General features: G+C 43.5%; 1 protein-coding gene, 2 long non-coding RNA genes and 1 other non-coding gene across 12 annotated transcripts; 2 read left to right on the top strand and 2 right to left on the bottom strand.

Moving 5' to 3' along the window:
* The first annotated feature begins 2,201 nt into the window (after positions 1-2,201).
* trnal-caa (transfer RNA leucine (anticodon CAA)) lies at positions 2,202-2,312 on the top strand. The gene is made up of 2 exons: positions 2,202-2,239; positions 2,267-2,312. It is a non-coding gene; the product is annotated as a tRNA-Leu (tRNA).
* A 2,374-nt stretch (positions 2,313-4,686) lies between these two features.
* LOC145651278 (uncharacterized) lies at positions 4,687-13,228 on the bottom strand. Of its 6 annotated transcripts, none has more exons than XR_014117128.1 (5): positions 13,080-13,228; positions 12,375-12,609; positions 9,342-11,489; positions 9,055-9,096; positions 4,687-8,295 (listed from the first exon to the last, which is right to left on the bottom strand). It is a non-coding gene; the product is annotated as an uncharacterized LOC145651278 (long non-coding RNA). The 6 variants fall into 6 exon arrangements; XR_014117127.1 differs by having other exon boundaries at positions 4,687-9,096; positions 9,342-9,366; positions 9,843-11,489; XR_014117125.1 differs by having other exon boundaries at positions 9,055-11,489.
* vps35l (VPS35 endosomal protein sorting factor like) lies at positions 10,992-25,723 on the top strand. Of its 4 annotated transcripts, none has more exons than XM_081697219.1 (30): positions 10,992-11,061; positions 11,334-11,579; positions 12,397-12,582; positions 13,223-13,339; positions 13,443-13,467; positions 13,765-13,841; positions 13,996-14,124; positions 14,235-14,319; positions 16,097-16,153; positions 16,456-16,552; positions 16,669-16,716; positions 16,882-16,975; positions 17,065-17,265; positions 17,382-17,428; positions 18,084-18,195; positions 18,488-18,604; positions 18,705-18,758; positions 18,879-18,959; positions 19,211-19,273; positions 19,475-19,560; positions 19,799-19,879; positions 20,018-20,081; positions 20,184-20,282; positions 20,577-20,654; positions 20,902-21,016; positions 21,164-21,303; positions 21,411-21,576; positions 24,570-24,688; positions 24,952-25,098; positions 25,276-25,723. In XM_081697219.1, the coding sequence occupies exons 1-30, from the start codon at positions 11,059-11,061 to the stop codon at positions 25,372-25,374; spliced, it is 3,033 nt and encodes a 1,010-aa protein (XP_081553345.1). In that variant the 5' UTR covers positions 10,992-11,058; the 3' UTR covers positions 25,375-25,723. The 4 variants fall into 4 exon arrangements, with proteins under 4 accessions (XP_081553345.1, XP_081553347.1, XP_035389122.2 ...); XM_035533229.2 differs by having other exon boundaries at positions 10,998-11,061; positions 11,334-11,433; XM_081697220.1 differs by lacking the exon at positions 10,992-11,061 and adding an exon at positions 11,154-11,250.
* On the bottom strand, positions 20,892-21,570 carry LOC145651279 (uncharacterized). Its single transcript, XR_014117130.1, has 3 exons — positions 21,438-21,570; positions 21,120-21,355; positions 20,892-21,031 (listed from the first exon to the last, which is right to left on the bottom strand). It is a non-coding gene; the product is annotated as an uncharacterized LOC145651279 (long non-coding RNA).
* Positions 25,724-25,729: the final 6 nt, after the last annotated feature.

Below are 25,729 nucleotides of genomic sequence, written 5' to 3'. Positions count from 1 at the left end.
TTCCAACCATGTAAAAAGTGCCGAATTTATAAACTATATTGGTTGAGAGTCATACTTGACATGATGCCTTGATGATAATAAAAAAGGTCTACAATAGTTAAAAAGCAGTTAATGTGGTGCAGAACAGTCAAACAGACTAATCTGCCAAGCTCAAAAGCAACAACAAATCTCTACAACAGATAAAAAGAAGTTAATTTGGTTCTGAACATTGGAGGAATCAGACAAGCTAATCTCAAAATGTACTTACAACAAGGTAGGTAAAGTTTTGAAATAAAGGACTATTCCCTCAATTTAACATAGGACCCTTCAGACAGTTGCTTTTCAAAGACAAAATGTATCAAGTAGTATTTAAATTTGGGAAAAGATCATACAAATGCTCCTTAAGTAGGATGCTGTATTGTCTTGGGAACAATCTTTTATGCCCTACGTTTACACCACAAAAACTTGAAATTGGAAAGTAACTCACTATGTCCCCCTTAAGAAGTACAATATCTATAATGTTGGAATTGATGCATCTATAACTACATGAGAAAAAGAATATTTGAGTAGAAAGATCAATTCTCTACCTTTCCAAGCATGTAACACGTGTAGAATTTATAAACTATACTGGTTGACAGACATATTTGACATAATGCCTTGATGATAATAAAAAAGGTCTACAATAGTTAAAAAGCAGTAAATGTGGTGCAGAACAGTCAAACAGACTAATCTGCCAAGCTCAAAAGCAACAACAAATCTCTACAACAGATAAAAAGAAGTTAATTTGGTTCTGAACATTGGAGGAATCAGACGAGCTAATCTCAAAATGTACTTACAAGAAGGGATGTAAAGTTTTGAAATAAAGGGCTATTCTCTCAATTTAACATAGGACCCTTCAGACAGTTGCTTTTCAAAGACCAAATGTATCAAGTAGTATTTAAATTTGGGAAAAGATCATCCAAATGCTACTTAAAGAAGATGCTAGTTAGATAGACAAAATAATCGCTTGGAATGTATTAACTTTAGGAGTATTTCTGGTCACTTGATAGAGGTGTTTCATCATATTCCACTTCACATGACATATATAACTGAAAAAAGAGCATGATCAGATGTGTATGCTGTATTGTCTTGGGAACAATCTTTTATGTCCTACGTTTACACCACAAAAACTTGAAATTGGAAAGTAACTCACTATGTCCCCCTTAAAAAAGACAATATCTATAATGTTGGAATTCATGCATCTATAACAACATGAGAAAGAAGACTATTTGAGTAGAAAGATCAATTCTCTACCTTTGCAACCATGTAAAAAGTGCAGAATTTATAAACTATATTGGTTGACAGACATATTTGACATAATGCCTTGATGATAATAAAAAAGGTCTACAATAGTTAAAAAGCAGTTAATGTGGTGCAGAACAGTCAAACAGACTAATCTGCCAAGCTCAAAAGCAACAACAAATCTCTACAACAGATAAAAAGAAGTTAATTTGGTTCTGAACATTGGAGGAATCAGACAAGCTAATCTCAAAATGTATTTACAACAAGGTAGGTAAAGTATTGAAATAAAGGACTATTCCCTCAATTTAACATAGGACCCTTCAGACAGTTGCTTTTCAAAGACAAAATGTATCAAGTAGTATTTAAATTTGGGAAAAGATCATCCAAATGCTACTTAAAGAAGATGCTAGTTAGATAGACAAAATAATCGCTTGGAACGTATTAACTTTAGGAGTATTTCTGGTCACTTGACAGAGGTGTTTCATCATATTCCACTTCACATGACATAGATATCTGAAAAAAGAGCATGATCAGATGTGTATGCTGTATTGTCTTGGGAACAATCTTTTATGTCCTACGTTTACACCACAAAAACTTGAAATTGGAAAGTAACTCACTATGTCCCCCTTAAAAAATACAATATCTATAATGTTGGAATTCATGCATCTATAACAGCATGAGAAAGAAGACTATTTGAGTAGAAAGATCAATTCTATACCTTTGCAACCATGTGTCAAATGTCTATAACATATAAAAAGAAGGTAATTTGGTTCTGAACAATCGAAAAATCAGACGAGCTAATCTCAAAATCTAGTCCCTGCAATTAATGCAAAGCTTTGAAATAAAGGACTGTTTTCTCAATTTCTTCATGAAAAAGCTTTTGCTTTGATTTATTAATGATAATGAGTCTGGCTGGTTTTAAACTATAACCATCAGCTCCAGTCAGAATGGCCGAGCAGTCTAAGGCGCCAGACTCAAGAGGATCATTCTTCCCTATAGTGGGGCTTTCTGGTCTCCAAATGGAGGCGTGGGTTCAAATCCCACTTCTGACAGTTGCTTTTCAAAGACAAAATGTATCAAGTAGTATTTAAATTTGCGAAAAGATCATCCAAATGCTCCTTAAAGAAGATGCTAGTTGGATAGACAAAATAATCTCTTGGAACGTATTAATTTTAGGAGTATTTCTGGTCACTTGACAGAGGTGTTTCATCATATTCCACTTCTTCACATGACATATATAACTGAAAAAAGAGCATGATCACATGTGTATGCTGTATTGTCTTGGGAACAATCTTTTAAGGATTACGTTAACACCGCAAAAAAAATTATGTTCCCGAGAAAAAATACAATATCTATAATGTTGGAATTGATGCATCTATAACGACATGAGAAAGAAGATGCTAGTTAGAAAGACAAAAAAATCTCTTGGAATGTATTAACTTCATGAGTATTTAGAGTCACTAGAGAGAGGTGTGTAATCACATAGCACTTCTTCACATGACATTTATGAGTGAGAAAATAACATGATCAGATTTGTATGCTGTATTGTCTTGGGAACAATTTTTTATGTCCTACGTTTACACCACAAAAACTTGAAATTGGAAAGTAACCCACTATGTCCCCCTTAAGAAGTACAATATCTATAATGTTGGAATTGATGCATCTATAACAACATGAGAAAAAAGAATATTTGAGTGGAAAGATCAATTCTCTACCTTTCCAACCATGTAAAAAGTGCAGAATTTAAAACTATATTGGTTGAGAGTCATACTTGACATAATGCCTTGATGATAATAAAAAAGGTCTACAATAGTTAAAAAGCAGTTAATGTGGTGCAGAACAGTCAAACAGACTAATCTGCCAAGCTCAAAAGCAACAACAAATCTCTACAACAGATAAAAAGAAGTTAATTTGGTTCTGAACATTGGAGGAATCAGACAAGCTAATCTCAAAATGTACTTACAACAAAGTAGGTAAAGTTTTGAAATAAAGGACTATTCCCTCAATTTAACATAGGACCCTTCAGACAGTTGCTTTTCCAAGACAAAATGTATCAAGTAGTATTTAAATTTTGGAAAAGATCATCCAAATGCTACTTAAAGAAGATGCTAGTTAGATAGACAAAATAATCGCTTGGAACTTATTAACTTTAGGAGTATTTCTGGACCACAAAAACTTGAAATTGGAAAGTAACTCACTATGTCCCCCTTAAAAAATACAATATCTATAATGTTGGAATTCATGCATCTATAACAACATGAGAAAGAAGACTATTTGAGTAGAAAGATCAATTATATACCTTTGCAACCATGTGTCAAATGTCTATAACATATAAAAAGAAGGTAATTTGGTTCTGAACAATCGAAAAATCAGACGAGCTAATTTCAAAATGTAGTCCCTGCAATTAATGCAAAGCTTTGAAATAAAGGACTGTTCTCTCAATTTCTTCATGAAAAAGCTTTTGCTTTGATTTATTAATGATAATTAGTCTGGCTGGTTTTAAACTATCACCATGCATTCCAGTCAGAATGGCCGAGTGGTCTAAGGCTCTAGATGCAGGAGGATCATTCTTTCCTATAGTGGGGCTTTCTGGTTTCCAAATGGAGGTGTGGGTTCAAATCCCACTTTTGACAATCTCTTTTCAAAAACAAAATGTATCAAGTAGTATTTAAATTTGGGAAAAGATCATCCAAATGCTCCTTAAAGAAGATGCTAGTTAGATAGACCAAATAATCTCTTGGAACGTATTAATTTTAGGAGTATTTCTGGTCACTTGACAGAGGTGTTTCATCATATTCCACTTCTTCACATGACATATATAACTGAAAAAAGAGCATGATCACATGTGTATGCTGTATTGTCTTGGGAATAATCTTTTATGTGCTACGTTAACACCACAATTCCTAAAATTGGAAAGTAACTCACTATGTACTCTTTAAGATAAGATCCCTTATAGAAAGAAAATCTGCAGATACTATGCCATTTTCATTTTGTTTAATTCTGTTTATGTGTTGCTGTTCATATCCATGGATTTCTGTTGTTCCCAAATGCCCAATCAGATAAACAGGATTATTTTTCTCTTCTGTCCCGAGCTTGATTGTGAGATATTTTACACCGAAGTCTGCTGAAGCCTACCTATAATCCTTTGTAGACACCTGCAAAGGCCTCTACAGAGGCCTCTGCTCTCTACACAAATCAGTGTGAAAGGACTCAGAATCTCTGTATTACCTTTTGTTTTGTTTTATTAATATTTCAAACTCAATGTTTAAACCTTTTTCCTGTAAACACTTTTTATTATCTCAGTATATTTCTCAGACTGTCAAGTCCCTTTGAATGTTATTAATATCTGCCTTTGATATTTCTATGCTTGATATGCAGAACACTATGCAGCGTGAACATAAGACCCAGACGCTGAGAGGAGCAAGATTTATTATTGGTAAATTCAAAGTCAGGGTCATTTAGACAGTCCATAGTCATAGAACCGACTCGAATAGATCCAGGATACATTGTACACAGAAAACAAAAAAACCCACAAAAACTACAAACACTCATAATGAAAGAAACACAACTGATAATGTACAAAACAGGCTAGGAAAGGCAAGCTAGGGCAAATAGTCGCTACATACAGTGACCTGCAACAAGACTAGGGAAACACAGGGTATAATTACACAGCATGTGCTTTGTTTGCTTTGGTTTGTCTCTTTGGATTATCATCTGGTTGGTTAAGGTAGGCTCCAAGTTCACTTACTTTTGCCTTAGATTCTGTGAAATTCAAGGCTTGTTGTCTAAACCTAGTTGTTAGTTGCTTGGTAGCAGTAATTACTCAATACAGGTATAGTTTCGCCCTGACCTTAGGTGTGAATTGAGGGGTGGGCTCAGCACTTATTGAACTGACTTAAATTAGGACGACTCCGCTATGTCTGTAGCGGTAATCAACATCTGGAGGAGGTTTGGTGGTGTTCTCAATCAGTTCATCTACATCTCACCTACAGGACTTCACAAACTCAGCTAAGTATCTTCTCATATTATCTCAATCCTTTATCTCATACATCCACAAATCGAGCATCTGAAATGTGCTTCACAATTCCTGTCCACATATCCCACAGATCTCCTCGACACAATCATAGACGTTGCAATCTCAGCAACCTCACTGACTCACAACGCTTCACACCATCACATATCGTGGTGGCAGGAGGGCTCTGGAACTGCCAATCTGCTGTCCAGAAATCTGACTTCATCTCAGCATTAGCATCCCTCCACTTCCTACACTTCCTGGCTCTAGCAGAAACATGGATCACCCCTGAGAACTCGGCGACTCCGGCTGCCCTGTCCTCTGCCTTTTCATTTACCCATTCTCCGAGGCGTCTCGGCAGGGGTGGTGGCACAGGTTTACTAATGTCTCGAGAGTGCCGTTTCACTCCAGTTTCCTTCTCTACACTTTCCATCTCTTCTTTTTTTTCCATCTCTTCTTTTGAATTTCATGCCATTAGTGTCTTTCCCCACCAAACGTCTTATCCTTGTGCCTAGATCACTTTCAAGTTTCAAGTTTGGTTTATTTGTCACATACATAGTCATACACAGTATAACTCACAGTGAAATGCTGCTAAAGCTGCCAAACAGTCATCTGTTTTGATTCTTCTAGACCTTTCAGCAGCCTTTGACACAGTGAACCACAACATTCTTCTCTCTGTTCTTTCCAGGCTTGGTGTGACTGGCTCTGCTTGGAGATGGTTTCAGTCCTATCTGGTTGGCAATCCTATCAGGTGACATGGAGAGGATCCACATCCAAACCGTGTAGACTCTCCACTGATGTTCCACAAGGCTCAGTATTGGGCCTCCTTCTCTTCTCTTTGTATACTCGTTCTCTTGGTGATGTAATATCTTCTCATGGTTTCTCCTACCATTGCTATGTCCATGACAATCAATTATTTATTTCTTTTCCACCCCGACACGCAGGTCTCCAGACGTATCTTGGCATGCTTGACTGACATCGTGTCATGGATGACAGCCCACCACTTGAAGCTTAACCCCAGTAAAACTGAGCTTCTGTTCATCCCAGGTACTCCCAACCCTTACTACGACCTTACTGTTTCCTTTGAGAACTCCCTGGTATCACCATCCGAAGCTGCCCGTAGCCTGGGCGTAACTTTGGACAACCAGTTGTTGTTCTCAACTCATGATTCTAATCTAACCCAGTCTAGCAGATTCCTCCTTTGTAACATACGAAGGATTCGACCCTTTCTTTCGCAAGAAGCTACCCAGGTGCTTGTGCAGTCTCTTGTTATCTCAAAGCTAGACTACTGCAACTCGCTACTTGCTGGTCTTCCTCTAAGAGCCATCAAACCTCTACAACTTGTCCAGAATGCAGCAGCACGACAGGTCTTCAATCTTCCAAAGTTCACACGTTACTCCACTGCTGCGCTCCCTTCATTGGCTCCCTGTAGCTGCACGCATCAGATTCAAAACCTTGATGCTTGCCTACAAAGCCAAAAATGGACCAACCCCTTCATACATGAGGTCAATGGTCAAAGCCCGATCTGTACCTCGAGTACTTCGAACCTCAAGAACCTTGGCTTGAAATACCTTGCTTCAGGTCTCATGGACGACAAGCATCGAGACTATTTTCTGTCCTGGCTCCAAGATAGTGGAAAGAACTCCATCTTGCTGTCCGGACAGCAGAGTGACTTGCAGTCTTCAAACGCAGACTGAAGACCCATCTATTTGCACAATATTTAAAGGACAACTGACACTGCTCCCTTATTGACTGACTAATTTAGTAGTTATTGTATGGCATTATTTATACTTTTTAACAAACGCTAGTACTTATTGTTTATAGCACTTATCATTGCTTAAGATAGACCTTATATATTTTGCACTTCTAGGTATCAGCATTCATCCCTGTATTCTAGTGTTCTAGTTCATTGGTATGTTTAATTCTAACCTACTGTACTGTGCTTGGATATAGTCTATGAATAAATGACAAAGCACTTTTGTAAGTCGCGTTGGATAAGAGCGTCTGCTAAATGCCGTAAAGGTAAATGTAAATGTAAGCATAACAAGGGATAACTAGAGGGAAACTAGAAACAGATTAAACTAATGACACAGCAAAAACCAGAACAACAACATACAACATGAAACAAGAGTGGAGACAGAGACGGGTCAACCATTACAACAAAAAATGAGAGGGCTTTCTTTAGTGCTGACAAAAAGCAATCTAAGAACTCTTCGATCAACATGCAGAAAATGAACGAAGTCAATAAAATTCAACGTCTGGTAAATAATAAAATACAATCATGTACAGGTGTATAATGTTCACCTATATTTGGCCTTGGGAACATCCCTGTTCAGTGTTCAGTGATGGTCAGCCAATAGAGAAGCTCCACTTTCCTTGGTACTGATTAGGCCTATTATACACAATGATATGCAAGTATAATCAGTTGTAGATAGTGAACATATTTGTGCTAACTAAGTAGTCAGCACTTTCCTAAGTCACGTACTCGCTACTTGCGTACACGTGCTATTTACATGGAGATGTAAAAATACTGGGGGAAAGTATTCTAAGTAGCCAAATTCTAGATAAAAATATTGTATTTTAGAGCATTTTTTAATGAAAATGACTAATGGTCAAAATAACAAAACAGTTACAGAAATTTCAGACCACAAATAATGCGAAGAAAACAAGCTCATATTCATTTATAAACAATACAATACTAATATCTCAACTTAGGATGAGTCAAGAAATCAATATTTGGGGGAATAACCTTTATTTTTCATCACAGCTTTCATGCCTCTTGGCATGTTTTCCACCAGTCTTTCACATTGCTCTTGGGTAACTTTATGCCACTCCTGGCACAGAAATTCCAGGAGGTCAGCTTTGTTTGATGGCTTTTGACCATCCATCTGCCTCTTGATCACATTCCAGAGGTTTTCAGTGGGGTTCAGGTTTAGAGATTGGCCTGGCCATGATAGGGTCTTGAGCTGGTGGTCCCTCATCCACACTTTGATTGACCTGGCTGTGAGAAATGGAGCATTGTCCTGTTGAAAAACCAATACTCAGAGTTGGGGAACATTGTCAGTGCATAAGGAAACAAGTTTTCTTCCAGCACAGTTTTGTAAGTGGCTTAATTCATGCGTGCTCCACAAAGACAAATCTACCCAATTCCAGCCCAAACACCCCCAGATCATCACCGATCCTGCACCAAATTTCACAGTGGGTGCGAGACACTCGCTTGTAGGCCTCTACAGGTCTCCATCTAACTATTACACGACCAGGTGTTGGCCAAAGCTGAAAATTGCACTCATCAGAGAAGATGACCTTACTCCAGTCCTCTACAGTCTAATCCTTATGGTCTTTCGCAAACTTCAATCTGGCTCTTCTTTACTAATCATTGATGAAGGGTGTTTTTCTAGCTTTGCACAACTTCACCCCTGCCTCCAGAAGCCCGTTTCAAACCGTCCTCGCTGTGCAATTCACCCAGTTGCTGCATGCCATTCTTTTTCTAGGTCACTTGTTGTCATCTTATGGTTGTTAAGTGACATTTGAACGAGGTGGCGATCGTCACGGTCGGTCGTTTTCGACCTCTGCCAGTCTGTAGCTGTTGTTGTCCCATGCGTTTGCTGCTTGACCTTGTTCTTATGAACCGTCGTTTTTTTAATTGTCAAGATAGAAGCAACCCGACGCTCACTGTATCCCTCTGCCACTAAAGCTACACCTGAACCCTTCTTTTCCTCATTAAGAACTTCTCTTTTCATCTCTTTCGGCATGGTCTGGAGCTGTATTTTGACTACACAAACCTTTTGGGTAGTGCCAGCGCTGCTTTTCCCATCCGGCTGGTTCTATAACAAGAGAATTGTGATGACAGCAGCAGTGGTTTTTTTGAACTTGCAAAAGTACCCTCTTTCAAAACAATTCTTAAAATTACAATTAGTTTACAAAGTAAATGTAACCGAGTATATGTCACGTGTTACTACCCAAATCTGGTTCCTACATTGTTTGGTCAGAACCACTACATGATACTGTATTTTCAATTTTAAAAGCTATGCTATCGTAGTCTCACCACTGCTAGAATGCTAATACACACCTTGTTGCCCAGTGTATTCTCCATGCTGGTCAGGACACACAAACACGCAGTAAGCCATAATCAAAACAGTTCATTGGCTAGGCTACGTTTAAATATGCTTGAAGTTATATAAATCCATCCGAACTATCCCTGTGGAGTATGAGGTAGGCTAGGCTAGTTATATGTTCATGACAAGTTAGGCTGTATCTTCCCAAACTCACCATTTTCTAGACTACATGTGGTCCTACATTCATCTGTTTTTGAAATAACGCTATTTGAAATTAATACTTATTTCAAATCTAAATTGCTGTAATTAACATGTTATCTATTATATGTGTTAGCCACTGTAAGAAACATCAGCCAGAAAGGACAAATATTGAGCAAACTAGCTTTTCAGCTGCAAGGCAAAGATGTTCATAACTTTACATTCACAAATATACTGTCAAAGTGCATTGCTTTGAAATGATAAATGTAATTAAAGTAACGTGATATCAAGACATGATTATTTAGGCCAAAACCTACCAAATTTTGATGACATTTCAGATACAACAAAAACTGTTGTAAAAAAACAAAAACAAAAAACCTCATTAGATATCTACACAACAAACACCCATTAGATAGCTACACACCCAACACCCATTAGATAGCTACACACCCAACACCCATTAGATAGCTACACACCCAACACCCATTAGATAGCTACACACCCAACACCCATTAGATAGCTACACACCCAACACCCATTAGATAGCTACACACCCAACACCCATTAGATAGCTACACACCCAACACCCATTAGATAGCTACACACCCAACACCCATTAGATAGCTACACACCCAACACCCATTAGATATCTACACAACCAACACATATTAGATATCTACACAATAAACACCCATTAGATATCTACACAACCAACACCTATCAGATATTTATACAATAAACACCCATTAGATATCTACACAACCAACACCTATCAGATATCTACACACTAAACACATATCAGATATCTACACACTAAACACACATCAGATATCTACACACTAAACACACATCAGATATCTGCACAATAAACCCACCTCAGCAGGCCCATGTAAACCCAGATAGTTTAAAGATAGTTTTATAGGTAGAACAAGCAGTGCCCAAACACAGCCCATGTAACCATGCCAACTGGAGATCAACTGTTGCCCTGCCCAGTAAACCCAGATAAATCCCACATGGGGCCTACTCACACATGCTGACTGGGTCAATTGTAATCCAGATGAATCTGATGACTTTTAAGGATGTTGAATACTTTTGCAGCCTCATGTATAGTTTCACTGTCTATCATGTATATTTGATGAATTCCATAAACTTTATTCACTTTCCAATTCAGGCCTGATGTCCTGCACGTGTGCAGTACAAGGATCCCTGGTCATGCAGCCAGTCTTCTCCAGCCTATCTACAAAGTTAAATACAACTTTGGTTGTATTTAAGTATGTAGTTAGGCTGCCAGATTAATTGTATGAACAATGCGCATGCGCATAGGTCAGCTCATGTGAAATCTTTATGCGTCAATTTCTTTGACAACGTCAACTATTTTACATACATTAGAAGCTGGCCCTTTACGAACATTGCTAATTTGGACGATTTGAAAAGACTTTTATTGTGGTAGGTAATCTTGCTTCCCCCTCCCCCACCCTATTTGGGATTTCCGTGTTGCTCATATGACACTGATTTGAAGATGGTTTCTGTTCCATGGTGAGAAATGTTTTTTCCTTGTCGTGATGAGTTCCTTTAAATCACATTCTTTGCAATAACTTTGTCTTTTTTTGTGGTACTATCAGCTGACACACAAATTTAACGCGAGCGATTAGTGACACTTCTCACGACTATTGTAGCCTCTGCTTTGGCGGTTAAAGAAAAGCTAGCTGGGATACTTATCAAATGGTAAAACGCAAAGTGCAGAAATGGTAAAAGTCACACTATAAGTCGGTGGTCCTCTTTTCTCATGTCCTCGTCCTGCCTTGCAGGCATTCCCGTGTGCGCCACTACGAGGCCGAGCTGCGGAGCTGCCGTGCGGCAGTCGCGTCCGTGGACTTCGGCGACTACCATCCCCTCAAACCGATCACGGTCCGTCCGGGTTGTCGCTTCGCACACACGCCTTCGCAAAGTTGCTGAAGTCTGCCCTGCAGGAGGGGAACAAATCGTTCAAGTCTTTCAGAATCTCAGCTGTCTGCAGACGCGTACTCAAACTGGTCTTTGACGGAGCAAAAAATGTATTTCCCAAACCCAACCCAGCACGTTACATGGCGTTTGAGAAAATGCCTTTGTACTAAAAGTCAACTTTTAAGCTCAGCTCCTCTTTTTTTTATAGTGGTTGTGGTTGTTTCTTTAAATGTGATTTTTTATTTATTTATTTAATTTATTTATGTTCTTCTGTTGGTTTTTGTAGCACGGACAGATGGAAATGGATGAGTCGAGCCAGGCTTGTCTTGTCTGTCCTCCATGTAGTTTGCATCTTGGAATTAGATGATGAGGATTTTGTTTCCTGGTCCATGGTGCCAAACGTCAGCAGCACAGTGCATAAGTGTAAATACAGAGCACCACAGTGTGATTCGAGAGGAGAAAAGGCATAAAAATAAATAGACATGACATTAAACACAATGGACAGTGCCAGTCACACAGGCCGGAGCAGAGGGGGAGGCAGGTTGCGAGTCTGCCGTGTCAGTCCGCCAGGGGATCACCTGCTTTGTAGTGCAGGCGAGCTGTGGAGTGAAAAAGGTTCATGATTATTTAGGTTGGGTGACGTGATGAGTTGCTTAACGGTGAGGAGGACCCTCTTGATTAATTCAGTTGGGTGATGGCTGTATTGTGTTAAGGAGCCTGAATCTAAGCCGTTTGGTCTGCTAGGCATGAACTAAAAACGATGCAAATGATTGAAAGGGATTGTTTTGTTCTATAAAATAGTAGTGGAGTTGACAAACGAGATGACCAAACTAAAATCATTTGAAACCGTTTAATTTCCTTCTCTTTTGGACTTGCTCTGGATAAGAAGTGATTCGATCTCTTACCTTCCCTCCCACCTGCTTATAGGTGCTGGATTCCAGGAGCCGGCGCGGAGGGCGTAAAGGCAGCACATCCTCCTCTTCCTCCTCCTCCAGCTCGGTGGCCCCCGACCCCCTGAGCTCCTTGCTGGAGGGGACGGACCCTCTGTCCCTCTTCGCCGCGGCCGCCGAGGCCGCCGAGGCCCCCACCCTGCCCCACAGTGCTTCTGCCATGGTGAGTCCCCAGCACGGATGCGGTCGCCTGTAGAAACACAGTTTAAGGCTGCTCTCAGCATTTGGTCAGTGCTGTCCTGCACTTATTCATGGTATGCTTAGAGCATGGCAGGGTGCAAGAGAAACATCAACCCAGACACACAGACATGCACTACTAGGCTTTGACGGGAAAATTGTGAACACTTATGATTGTGAAACCACGAACAGTCAGGTGATTTAAGGATTTGCCCAGTGTCAAGTAGCATTAAAGTATTGATTATAATCAGAATCAGGGATTACTTAGGGTTTGATTTATGGAAACAGATCACATGAGTTTTGTTGCATATTCATTTTACAGTAGTATTCTTCTGCATCTAGATGTGGTCAGTTCACCAGTTCAACACTAAGTAAGATGAACAAGTGAATTCCCTGACTAAGTGAGTCCTGTAACAGTACCAGATCTCAATAATCATGGTGATTCTTAATTTTTGAGCTTTAAGAAATTCACAAAGTGCTTACTTTAAAAATGAATAGACATGAGAGACCCACTTTAGACTTGGCAACGTCTGTGTCAGCAGACTTTTTGGCGGACTTTCGGTGAGTTCTAGCGCTCATCCAGAGTATGGGTGATCCATGCACTCCCTTGGTTCTGCTTTTCCCAGGAGCTGGGGAGGAAAAGGAGGGAGCGAGAGGAGGAGGTGGGCTTGGATTTCGAACCCTGGGCAGCCAAACGTGGGGAGATCCTTGCCAGGTTCACCACCACAGAGAAGCTCTCCATAGTAAGTGGCTCAACAAACGTCATTGATGAAGTGTCCTTGTGCTCAGAAACCTCCCGCTCCTGAATCTACTGTCTTTTTTTTTTTTTTTTTCCCCTTCCTGCAGAACCTCTTCATGGGATCTGACAAAAGTAAGTCCTGCTTTCGGCATAGGTTGTGTTTTCCGTCTGCAAATGGTGATCCCTTACAGTGCATCTGGACCACACTAACAATTCTTCAGTCACCTTATTGTGTCATAACTGCTCTGACTCCATGGTGCAAGTTTCATTACTGAAATCGTTCAGAGGCAGCAGGGTAACAGATGTGGCGCAATTTTGTCCAACTACTTTGTCATTTCAAGGACAGAAATTTGCAAATAATTATTTACAAATTTCTGTCCTTGAAATGAGTGTGTGTGTGTGTGTGTGTGTGTTTGTGTGGGGCGTAAGGCAAGGCCTCCAGCCCCTCCTCTGCAGTCTCAGAGAAGGTGCGTACTCGTCTGGAGGAGCTGGATGACCTGGAGGAGGTGAGTCCCCTCTGTGCTTCACATTCTCTGCCTCACTCCTTAGGTGTGAAGTGTTGGAGAAGAGTATCCAAAACTGTCTTTGAAAATGGGTATAAATGTCTCTGCCTGCTTTTTTTGGTGTGTGTGTGTGTGTGTGTTTATTTCTGTGTGTCAGGGCTCTCAGAGGGAGATGATGAACCTGTCTCAGCAGGACTATGTAAACCGGATTGAGGATCTTAATCAGTCTCTGAAGGAGGCGTGGTCTTCAGATCAGAAAGTTAAAGCCCTCAAAATTGTTATCCAGGTCAGCTAATGTGGGTTTGCATACACTCATCAGCACAGAAGAAAGTATATCCAGCAGCATGTTTGAGACCACACACCCATGTCACTTGAACGTTTTGCCTGTTTTCACAGTGCTCCAAGCTGCTTTCAGACACATCTGTGATCCAGTTCTATCCCAGCAAGTTTGTTCTCATCACCGACATCCTGGACACCTTTGGTAAGGGTTCAGATAATGGCCTGTGTCCTGCACGTTTGCAATCCGCTTCTTCCATTTGGTTTCGGCGAGTGTTTTGCAAAAGGAATGCGGCAGGTGCTTGGCCGAGATGTAGCTGAGCTGTAACTGAGGTCGGAGCTGCTTTAAGGGTGTGTCAGTATGTTGCTAGTATTCCCAGTGCAGACTTCTGAGTTGTAGGGTATTTCAGTCTACTGTCAACTTGGATCATATTATGTATATTCAAGTGTTTAGATATAGTTCAGGGTATTTATTATTTCAAGTTGCCTTGGAAAGCTTGCAAGTCCACAGAACGTAGCTGTATTTTACTGTGCATAGTTAGTTATTCCTTTAGGGACACGGTTAGCAAGATGCAGATTTTAAAAACGTTTTTCTGCTTTTCAAGAGGCAAAATCCTTCATGCACCATGAACTATAGATGTCAGGATGCTTGGTGGACTGGGCTGATGTTTCTGGTGAATTTTTAAAAAGCCCTGAACCTCTCGGAGTGAGCGCTGTCTCAGTAGAGCTCTGGTCTGCGAAGCCTTCCCGCTGGACCTCATCGGCTGCTGGCGATGTTACTTGCTACGGAATTTACGGCGGAAATGGTTCAGGTGCCGTGCGAAATGTAGACAGCTGTAAAGCGGGAATTTGGGCCGGTGTACTGGACCTCTGTTATTCGTGTGGCTTATAACTGCTGCCTACCTCCCAAACCGCAAACGTTTGCTGTTGTGAGTAGAAAGCAGCTGGAAGTGTTGTGACCAAAAGTATCCCAGCTTGTTAGATCGTGTAACTGCGATGACTAGGCTTCCGAAAAATATTTAAAACGATCGGTAGTCGTGCACTTGTTAAGTGTCAGTAATTACACTTGAGATGTGTTTTATCTCCTCTGTATTGTGTATCTAGATACCAACACAGACTCTTGTTTTGGGCAGTATTTGAAAGTGTTGTTTTTAGCCTCAAACATATATATATATACTAGTTAAGGCTGTGTTTTCTGTGGACATGGGAGGCCCTTTTGTAAGTCAGTCTGTTTAGAACATCTGCTCAATGCCATAGATGTAATCAGAACACCCACAGAACAGCAGCCTAGACCACGAGAAGGTCCTCACACCACATAATTAATCTCATAATTTGTTAGTGGGCCGGTTCTCATATTGCAGCCTTCTGCAATATTAGCATTGCAAAAGTCCAGCTGTACCATAACGAGCCAATTGTGCACTGAGCCACCCTAATTTGCAGTGTTCAAAATGGCACACTACATACTACCCGCGTACTGATCCGGCTGTGAACCTGCATGGCTTATGCAGCATGAGATCAAAAAAAGTCAATTCCAGTATGCGAAAGATACCCAGATGACGTTACTCCAGCCAAATATTCCAGTACACGACCAGAGCTGTCTTCATGGTGTACCACACGCACCGCTGCAGTGCTGGAAAATCTTTCCCAAGTTGACAGAGTCGTCAAAGTCAAAATTTATTTCTAAGAAATAAAGAAGAAACCTTGAGAGGAACCAAGACTGGCCGACAATGGTCACAATAATAACGTTCATAGCATTCAATAATGCGTTATGTGATCTTATAGCATGGTTTGCGTTTGTTACTTACTGGATATTATACTGCATACTATTATGGGGACTAGTATACAGTATATACTGATTGCAGTTTGCAGGATACAATATGTCTTAGGCTATTTTGAACACAGCCCTGGGCTTTAGGGTTCAGAGACACTCAAATGCTTTCCCTGCTCTGTTTGTTGATGACAGCGATGTCCCCCCCCTGCAGGTCAACTGGTGTATGACCGCATCTGGTCCATGTGTTCAGACCCTCATTCCCTTCCAGGTAAGACGAACAGAAGGATTCATCTGTCTGAATTACTACTCTGCTGCTACAGGATTGTACAGTCTCGCTCCGCAGTCTCACTGCGGAAACCAGGGAACGAGGGGCGTTTTAATGTGTGTAATCGGTTAGGGCTTCAAACGAAGATGACAGGTTTGTTTTTGCCTGTCGTCAAAAGCCGGCTCGCCTACTTGGTTTACGAACGGCACGTGTTCACTCGCTAACTCTGTCACGCCCAGTTTAATGGGAATCGGCGTGCTCGGTTCGGCTTGTTTGTTTTTACGTGCTCGCTTCTGTCCCCTTAGACACCTTCTCCGCGGAGGATGTGAACGACACGGCCAAGGAGACCTGCCTCAACTGGTTCTTCAAAATCGCCTCCATCAGGGAGCTGATTCCTCGGCTGTATCCCTGCACCCTCCCCGGGCACAGCTGCCGTGCCGCCAGGGGCTGGAAAACGGGTCAGGGCTTGTGCTTGCGCGCATCCCGCGTGTGCTTTGAATCCTTGACTCTTGCTGTAGATATGTGGAGGCCGCCATACTGAAGTGCAATCGCTTCCTGAACAACTCGTGAGTGACTCGACTGACTCCTTCAGTAGGCTTGAGGATGAGGGCTTGGTTTGTTCATTACAGGGTCATGTGCGCTCTCTCTCGCGCTCTCTCTCTCTCTCACTCGCGCGCTCTCTCTCTCTCCCCCCTTCCATTGCATCCTCCTCTCCTCCCTCTCTCCCTCAGTGGGATTCAGGAGACGGTTCCTCGTCTCACAGCTATGGTTCGGGGCATTGGCGACCCCTTGGTGGCTGTGTACGCTCGGGCCTATCTGTGCAGGGTACGTCTCCTTGCTCCTGTGTCTCTTCCTCCTCCTCCTCCTCCTCCTCTCCTGCTCAGCAACCCTTCTCCTCTCCCGCCTCCCCCCAGGTGGGCATGGAGGTGACGCCCCACCTGAAGGACAGCCTGAACAAGAACTTCTTCGACCTGCTGGCGTCCTTCCGCCAGATCCACGGCGACGCTGTCCAGAACCAGCTGGTGCTCCAGAGGGTGGAGGTGCCTGTCTACCTCACCCTCTACTCCCCTGCCATCCACTGGATCCTGCAGTGTGTGGCCTACAGGGCGTCAGATGTAAGCGGGTGAACGCACGCACACCCTCTGTGCCCAATTCCAAAACCATTACGTGGTTTGAAGTGCGATACGTCATACTGATCTGGGATCTGCCTCTTTCTGCTGCTCTTCACCAGGTGCTGCTAACGGAAATGATGGAGAGGTGCAAGAAGCTGGGTAACAAGTAAGACCTTTCACCCCTGGGCGGGGAGCTTTCACACTGGCTAACCACTCATGGGATCCCTTTTTTGTTTTTCATGGGTATCCTATTACAAGTGTTATCACACGGTGAACCTGTTTGAATGGGGTCACATTTAGAGTCAGTTTTTAGCTTGTTGGAACAAGGCCATCTGATAATTGCGTCTCCATTTCACTATCCATCTTCAAAAAGCTTTTAAAAACGTTTCTATTTCAGACTGCTTTTCCTGCTCTGTAAATCTTTTCTTCTTATTGCCTCACAGCTTTATTTGATCATAATTGTTTTGTCTTGCCATTCCCTTACTGTAACTCTTACCATGTTTTAATCTGTAATTTTCTCTTTTTATTTCCCCTCTGTGTTGTCATTTTATTATTCGTTTTACCCTGCTATTCCGCTATACTCTTATGTTTTCATTGGCTCTTGTATGTAGTGTCTTTGAGTATCCCGAAAGGTGCTTATAAAGAAGTTATTATAAGGGTGCAAAACCTCAGACTGCAGTGCCTTCCAGAACTGATGGTCATCTTACTTCCTGTGTCCTAATGCTCATTTGTTTTTGTTTTTATTTTGGATGCACTGTGACTGTAGTGTGTGTGTGTGTGTGTGTGTGTGTGTGTGTGTGTGTGTGTTTTTTTACTCATAGTGCTCTCCTGCTGAATTCCGTGATGTGGGCCTTCCGAGCTGAGTTTGTAGCTGCAAGAGCCACCGACTTCATCAGCATGATCAAGGACTGTGATGAGACTGGATTTCCCAAGGTGCAGAAAAAAGGCCTCCCTACACACTCACCTGGTCCACACACGGAATCTCCTAGCCCTGTGTGGTATTTCCCTACTAGGGTTAGGTTTAGCTGGTACACACACACACACACACACACACACACACACACAATGTCCTATCCCATAAGCTCTTTCCATTAACTTGTGTGCTGTATGTTGCCAACCTAAATGATGCCCACAAAGAGCTAAATACATAAACACTCACACACACCTGCTCACGCTGTACCCACACTGCAGCTGTGTCGATTGTGTGTCCCCTGCCCCCGCATAGCACCTGTTGTTCGGTTCTCTGGGCCGTAGCCTTGCGTGCGCTGACCCCCCTGAGAGTGAGAGACTGCCCATCCTCAACGAGGCCTGGAAGGTGATCACTAAAGTGCGCAATGCCCAGGTATATGCGCCACCCCCCCCCCCCCACGCTCGCCTCGTTCGGCTGATGTCTGACCTACATCTGACACATGACTTAAAATGTGTGGATGATGTGTTTTCAGGATTACATCACCTGTGCGGAAATTTGGGTTGAGTTCACCTGTCGGCATTTTACGGTGAGTCGCTGTGTGTGTGTGTGTGTGTGTGTGTGTGTGTGTGTGTGTGTGTGTGTCTTTCCATCCCCCACAAAAAGATTTTTCTCATTTTTATTACCATTTTTCTAAATCTTCTCACAGAAACGAGAGGTCAACACAGTGCTGGCTGACATTATCAAGCACATGACCCCTGACCGTGCGTTTGAGGATGCTTACACAGAGGTTCACTCCGTAACCTTTACTGATATGCAACATCTATTGATCTGCAACTTCTTTTGATCTTGCTAAAGAAATAGGTGTCTAAGATCCACGCATGTGTAGCCATAGCAGCTCTGTCGAAGCTCAAGGTTTAACACACTTCATCAGATGACTCGAGTGTCAGAGTGGACACTACCTAGGGTCTCCAAGAATGCTGCTTGATGATCATCATCATCATCATGATCATGATCATGATTGTGCTCTGTTGCTTTCAGCTACACTCTGTGATGATGAAGATCCTCACCTATTTCCACAACTTCTCTGTGCTCTTCTCCATGGTAAGAGTCAAAAGGAGATGCTGCTTTTTTAAGTGCTGTTTAGAACACCAACACACCATCTCATGTCATAACGTAACGCAGAGTGAGCACTGGCTCCTCTGGGCTCAGAAACTAGGGGTGTTTTTTTTTTTCTAGTCAGTGTGGAAGGTGGCACGAGCTTCCTTCATCTAATTTATGTGCTGGCGTGCTGTAACACTGCAGGAGAAGTTCCTGCCCTTCCTGGACATGTTCCAGAAAGACAGTGTTAGGGTGGAGGTTTGCAAATCTATCATGGAAGTCTTCATCAAGTAAGTATACTAAGCTACCGGCATACCAAAAACACTGAAAGCTGTTTTCATGTTGTTTGGATCTATTTAATAGGTCGTACTGAATAGCGTGAAGGTTGTACCGTGTACAACCATAGATGTTCTTCTAATAGGAAAGGTGCTGGTTGGTTTAGAGGACCATAGATGTTCTCCTAATAGAAAGGGTTGGTTTAGAGGACCATAGACGATCTCCTAATGGAAAGGGTGCTGGTTGGTTTAGGCACCAGCAGGAGTCAACTCGTGATCCTGTCATCCTCAATGCCCTCCTACACGTCTGCAAGACCATGCACGACTCCGTCAAGTAAGTGTGTGTGTGCGCGTGCGTTAGTTCAAATGGCTTCCATTCTGCTTGATGGTGTGTGAAATGTTTTCTGTGAAGGCTCCTCAGGGGCCATGCAATGATCATGATCGATCGAACCTCATCTTTTTTGTCCTTCAGCGCTCTGACTGTGGAGGATGAGAAAAGGTCGGTCTCTCTGCTGATCAACGGCTTCATCCGCATGGTAAGCTAATGCATCAATGTCTGAGCTCTCATGCTGCTGAATCTAAGCTTTCGCTGGACAAGAGCCAAGTGACTGTTTTTGATTGCTTCGGTCTGTGCTCAGGTATCGTTTGGCCGGGACTTTGAGCAGCAGTTGAGCTTCTGTGTGGAGGCCAGAGCCACATTCTGCAACCTGGAGCCAGTTATAATTCAGCTTATTCATGTGAGTGTGTCTCTTCTGCATTCATGTGCGTGTGTGTGGCCTGAGGAGCAGAGGCTCTCTCCCACTGAAGGGCATTACCAAGGCGTTCATATCTGAAGATGAAGACTTGCGCTCATCACTCTGGCCTGCTTTCCTACTGCCTCCAGTGGATCGCAGGATGCTTTTTTTTTTTGGATCATGAAAGGTTATTTTTGCAGGTAGTGGAGGTGGGAGGCTATAGATAACTACATTTGTTGAAACTTTCAAAGGATTTTAGTTTCCTGCTTCAGCTGATTTATTTCACGTTTTTTGCAGACGGTTAATCAGCTGGCCATAGAGACCAGGAGAGTGATGGGAGGAAGCCACTCACGCAAAACGGCCGCGTTTGTCAGAGTGAGTGTCGCAGCCTCGCAGTGTGCCCTGCTACATCTGCGCGGGTGTTTAACTGTTCCCCAGGAGCGATCCTAGGGTTCAGGATTCTTGTTGACACTCAGATGGTTTGGAATTGTTGCAGACTCATGGTTGCATTGGTTTTTGGTTCTTGCTGACTCATAACTGTGCTGGTTCTGGGTTCTTGCTGACTCATGGTTGTGCTGGTTCTGGGTTCTTGCTGGCTCGCGGTTGCACTGATTGGATGCAGGCATGTGCGGCCTACTGCTTCATCACCATCCCCTCCATCAGCAACATCTTTAGCCGCCTCCACCTCTACCTGCTCTCAGGGAAGGTAGCACTGGCCAACCAGTGTCTGTCCCAGGGTGAGTGGACTATGGCTGACGAGACACAATTAATTATGCTTAATTATAATAATTATACAATTAAATTCATTCTAATTATGAATGACCTTAATTACATAATTACCATGTACACCTCTCTCTCTCTCTCTCTCTCTCTCTCTCTCTCAGCCGACGCCTTTATGAAGGCGGCGGTGAGTGTTCTGCCTGAGGTACCCCGCACCATCGTTGTGGAGGGCAAACAGCGCTCCTCAGAGTCCTTCCTCCTCGAGTTCATCAGCAGCTTCCTTTCCACACTGCTGGTAGTGCCGGTACAGACCTGCTGAAACCCGCACAGACTCTACACACACTCAGCCTGCCTCTCTGCACAGACTCAGACTTTCAGACTCAGAATATTGTTTGTGTGTGTGTGTGTCAGGACCACCCTGAGCAGGGTGTGTTGTACCTGGTGAGAGGGCTGTTGAACATGGTGCAGGACTACACCTGGGAGGACAGCAGTGATGCTAAAGTGCGTGTGTACATCAGCGCCCTGCCCCTGCTGGCAGCCATGAGCCAGGAGAGCTACCTCTATACCATCCTTAACGGTACACACACACACACACACACACACACACACACACACACACACACACACCCTAAAGTAGAGCTACCTCTATACCATCCTTAACGGTACACACACACACACACACACACACACACACCCCCTAAAGTAGAGCTACCTCTATACCATCCTTAACGGTACACACACACACACACACACACCCTAAAGTAGAGCTACCTCTATACCATCCTTAACGGTACACACACACACACACACACACACACACACACACACACCCCCTAAAGTAGAGCTACCTCTATACCATCCTTAACGGTACACACACACACACACACCCTAAAGTAGAGCTACCTCTATACCATCCTTAACGGTACACACACACACACACACACACACCCCCTAAAGTAGAGCTACCTCTATACCATCCTTAACGGTACACACACACACACACACACACACACACCCTAAAGCAGAGCTACCTCTATACCATCCTTAACGGTATACAAACACACACACACACACACACACACCCCCTAAAGTAGAGCTACCTCTATACCATCCCTAACGGTATACACACACACACACACACACACACACACACACCCTAAAGTAGAGCTACCTCTATACCATCCCTAACGGTACACAAACACACCCTAAAGTAGAGCTACCTCTATACCATCCCTAACAGTACACACACACACACACACACACACACACACACACACACACACACACACACACACACACACACACCCTAAAGTAGAGCTACCTCTATGCCATCCCTAACGGTACACACACACCCACGCACGCACGCGCGCACACACACACACACCCCCTAAAGTAGAGCTACCTCTATACCATCCCTAACGGTATACACACACACACACACACACACACACACACACACACACACACACACACACACACACACACCCTAAAGTAGAGCTACCTCTATACCATCCCTAACGGTATACACACACACACACACACACACACACACACACACACCCTAAAGTAGAGCTACCTCTATACCATCCCTAACGGTATACACACACACACACACACACACACACACACACCCTAAAGTAGAGCTACCTCTATACCATCCCTAACAGTACACACACACACACACACACACACCCTAAAGTAGAGCTACCTCTATGCCATCCCTAACGGTACACACACACCCACGCACGCACGCGCACACACACACCCCCCCTAAAGTAGAGCTACCTCTATGCCATCCCTAACGGTACACACACACACCCCCCCCCCCCCTAAAGTAGAGCTACCTCTATACCATCCCTAACGGTACACACACACACACACACACACACACACACACACACACACACACCCTAAAGTAGAGCTACCTCTATACCATCCCTAACGGTACACACACACACACACACACACACACACACCCTAAAGTAGAGCTACCTCTATACCATCCCTAAGGGTACACACACACACCCTAAAGTAGAGCTACCTCTATGCCATCCCTAACGGTACACACACACGCACGCACGCACGCACACACACACACACACACACACACACCCTAAAGTAGAGCTACCTCTATACCATCCCTAAGGGTACACACACACACACCCACCCACCCTAAAGTAGAGCTACCTCTATACCATCCCTAACGGTACACCCAACCTAAAGTAGAGCTACCTCTATACCATCCCTAAGGGTACACACACACACACACACCCACACACCCACCCACCCTAAAGTAGAGCTACCTCTATACCATCCCTAACGGTACACACACACACACACACACATACACACACACCCCCTAAAGTAGAGCTACCGCTATACCATCCCTAACGGTACACACACACACCCTAAAGTAGAGCTACCTCTATGCCATCCCTAACGGTACACACACACACACGCACGCACACACACACACACACACACACACACACACACCCTAAAGTAGAGCTACCTCTATACCATCCCTAAGGGTACACACACACACACCCACCCACCCTAAAGTAGAGCTACCTCTATACCATCCCTAACGGTACACCCAACCTAAAGTAGAGCTACCTCTATACCATCCCTAAGGGTACACACACACACACACACACACACACACACACACACACACACACACACCCACCCTAAAGTAGAGCTACCTCTATACCATCCCTAAGGGTACACCCAACATAAAGTAGAGCTACCTCTATACCATCCCTAACGGTACACACACACACACACACACACCCTAAAGTAGAGCTACCTCTATGCCATCCCTAACGGTACACACACACACACACACACACCCTAAAGTAGAGCTACCTCTATACCATCCCTAACGGTACACACACACACACACACACACACACACACACACACACACCCTAAAGTAGAGCTACCTCTATGCCATCCCTAACGGTACACACACACCCACGCACGCACGCACACGCACGCGCACACACACACACACCCTAAAGTAGAGCTACCTCTATACCATCCCTAAGGGTACACACACACACCCACCCTAAAGTAGAGCTACCTCTATACCATCCCTAAGGGTACACCCAACATAAAGTAGAGCTACCTCTATACCATCCCTAACGGTACACACACACACACACACACACACACACACACACCCTAAAGTAGAGCTACCTCTATACCATCCCTAAGGGTACACACACACACCCACCCTAAAGTAGAGCTACCTCTATACCATCCCTAAGGGTACACCCAACATAAAGTAGAGCTACCTCTATACCATCCCTAACGGTACACACACACACACACACACACACACACACACACACACCCTAAAGTAGAGCTACCTCTATACCATCCCTAAGGGTACACACACACACCCACCCTAAAGTAGAGCTACCTCTATACCATCCCTAAGGGTACACCCAACATAAAGTAGAGCTACCTCTATACCATCCCTAACGGTACACACACACACACACACACTGTGTGAAGATTAATCATAAAAGATGTAAACCCCCCCCCCCCCCCCACCACACCCAGTGGACTCCAATGAGACGCTTTACGGAGGAGACCCCAAGTTTGTGGCTGAGATCAGCCGGCTGTGTGAGACACTGATTGGACAGGTGCTTGACCATCTGAAGACCCTGGGCCGAGAGGAGGTGAGCAGGCACCGCCCACCCTACGTGATCCAGCAGTCTGCTTTGGCTATGGGGAGTGAAACCATAGCCCTGCCACACTTAAGACTTGTTACTTCCATTAAATGCAGTTTTCATGTGATAACCAAATGAATGCACTTGCCTTTTTTTTCTGAGGTTAAAGTTAGGGTTTGGTGGCAGTATTTTAATCCCGTTAAGTAGTAATTCAATGGAAAAACCCCATATGGGTAAGTAAGTCGTGTGTGTGTGTGTGTGTGTGTGTGCAGGGAGTGCACAGACAGGGCAGTTTGGCCTTTTCACTCTTCAGCTGTCTGCTGGCTCACGCAGACCTGCGCAACAACAAACTCAACCAGCTGGCTGTCAACCTGTGGAACCTCAGTCATAAGAATGGCCAATGCGACACTCGCATCTCGGTTAGACACACTTGTGTGCGTGCGCTTCTATGTCTCTGAGAGGCACGCGAGCGCACACACCTTGGTGGACATGCTCATGTTCCTTGTTGAGAGAGTTTGATGACAGAAATCTGCTGTACTTGTATAGTCTGTTTGTTTCACCTGTGTGTGTGTGTGTGTGTGTGTGTGTGTATATAGGTTCGCACCCTAGAACATATCAAGAGCCAGGCCCAGCACTCCGAGCTGTCTCATCTCTCCGACATGCTACTGCGTCTTTCTCTGCAGTCGCGAGCCTGAGAGACTACCTGTGACCTCCCTTTGACCTTCACGTGTCCGTATGAGCTAGAGCCAAGCCTCGCCCCGTACAAGCTTGGGGTGGAGAGCTTTGCTGGAAGAGCCAAACAGGGCAGTATGTGTGGAGTGGTGTGGTTCTAAGATGGAGGTGAATTTAGGACTTTTAGAACGCTCTGCTCTTCCTGTCATCATTCATGGATGGATGCCAACACCACCCATCTACTCTTGTGATCATGTTAAGTCTCAGCATTAGACGCAGATGAAGCCTAACGGTTTTCTGTTCATGCACTTCGTTTTGTATATTTGTATGTGTACTCTTGCATAATATAAATGATTAACACCCTGATCTCTCTTTACC

The sequence above is a fragment of the Electrophorus electricus genome, chromosome 15, assembly GCF_041902795.1.
Source record: "Electrophorus electricus isolate QZ-2024a chromosome 15, ASM4190279v1, whole genome shotgun sequence".
In the NCBI taxonomy this organism is placed as follows: domain Eukaryota; kingdom Metazoa; phylum Chordata; class Actinopteri; order Gymnotiformes; family Gymnotidae; genus Electrophorus; species Electrophorus electricus.
The sequence above is the reverse complement of the archived record's forward strand: the minus strand, read 5'-3'. Positions and strand labels throughout refer to the sequence as shown.

Excerpts from the sequence above, each read along its gene's own strand:
- vps35l (XM_081697219.1), top strand. Across the intron at positions 18,759-18,878 it reads TCACCTGTCGGCATTTTACG|AAACGAGAGGTCAACACAGT; the intron begins GTGAGTCGCTGT and ends ATCTTCTCACAG. Across the intron at positions 20,655-20,901 it reads AAACGGCCGCGTTTGTCAGA|GCATGTGCGGCCTACTGCTT; the intron begins GTGAGTGTCGCA and ends GATTGGATGCAG.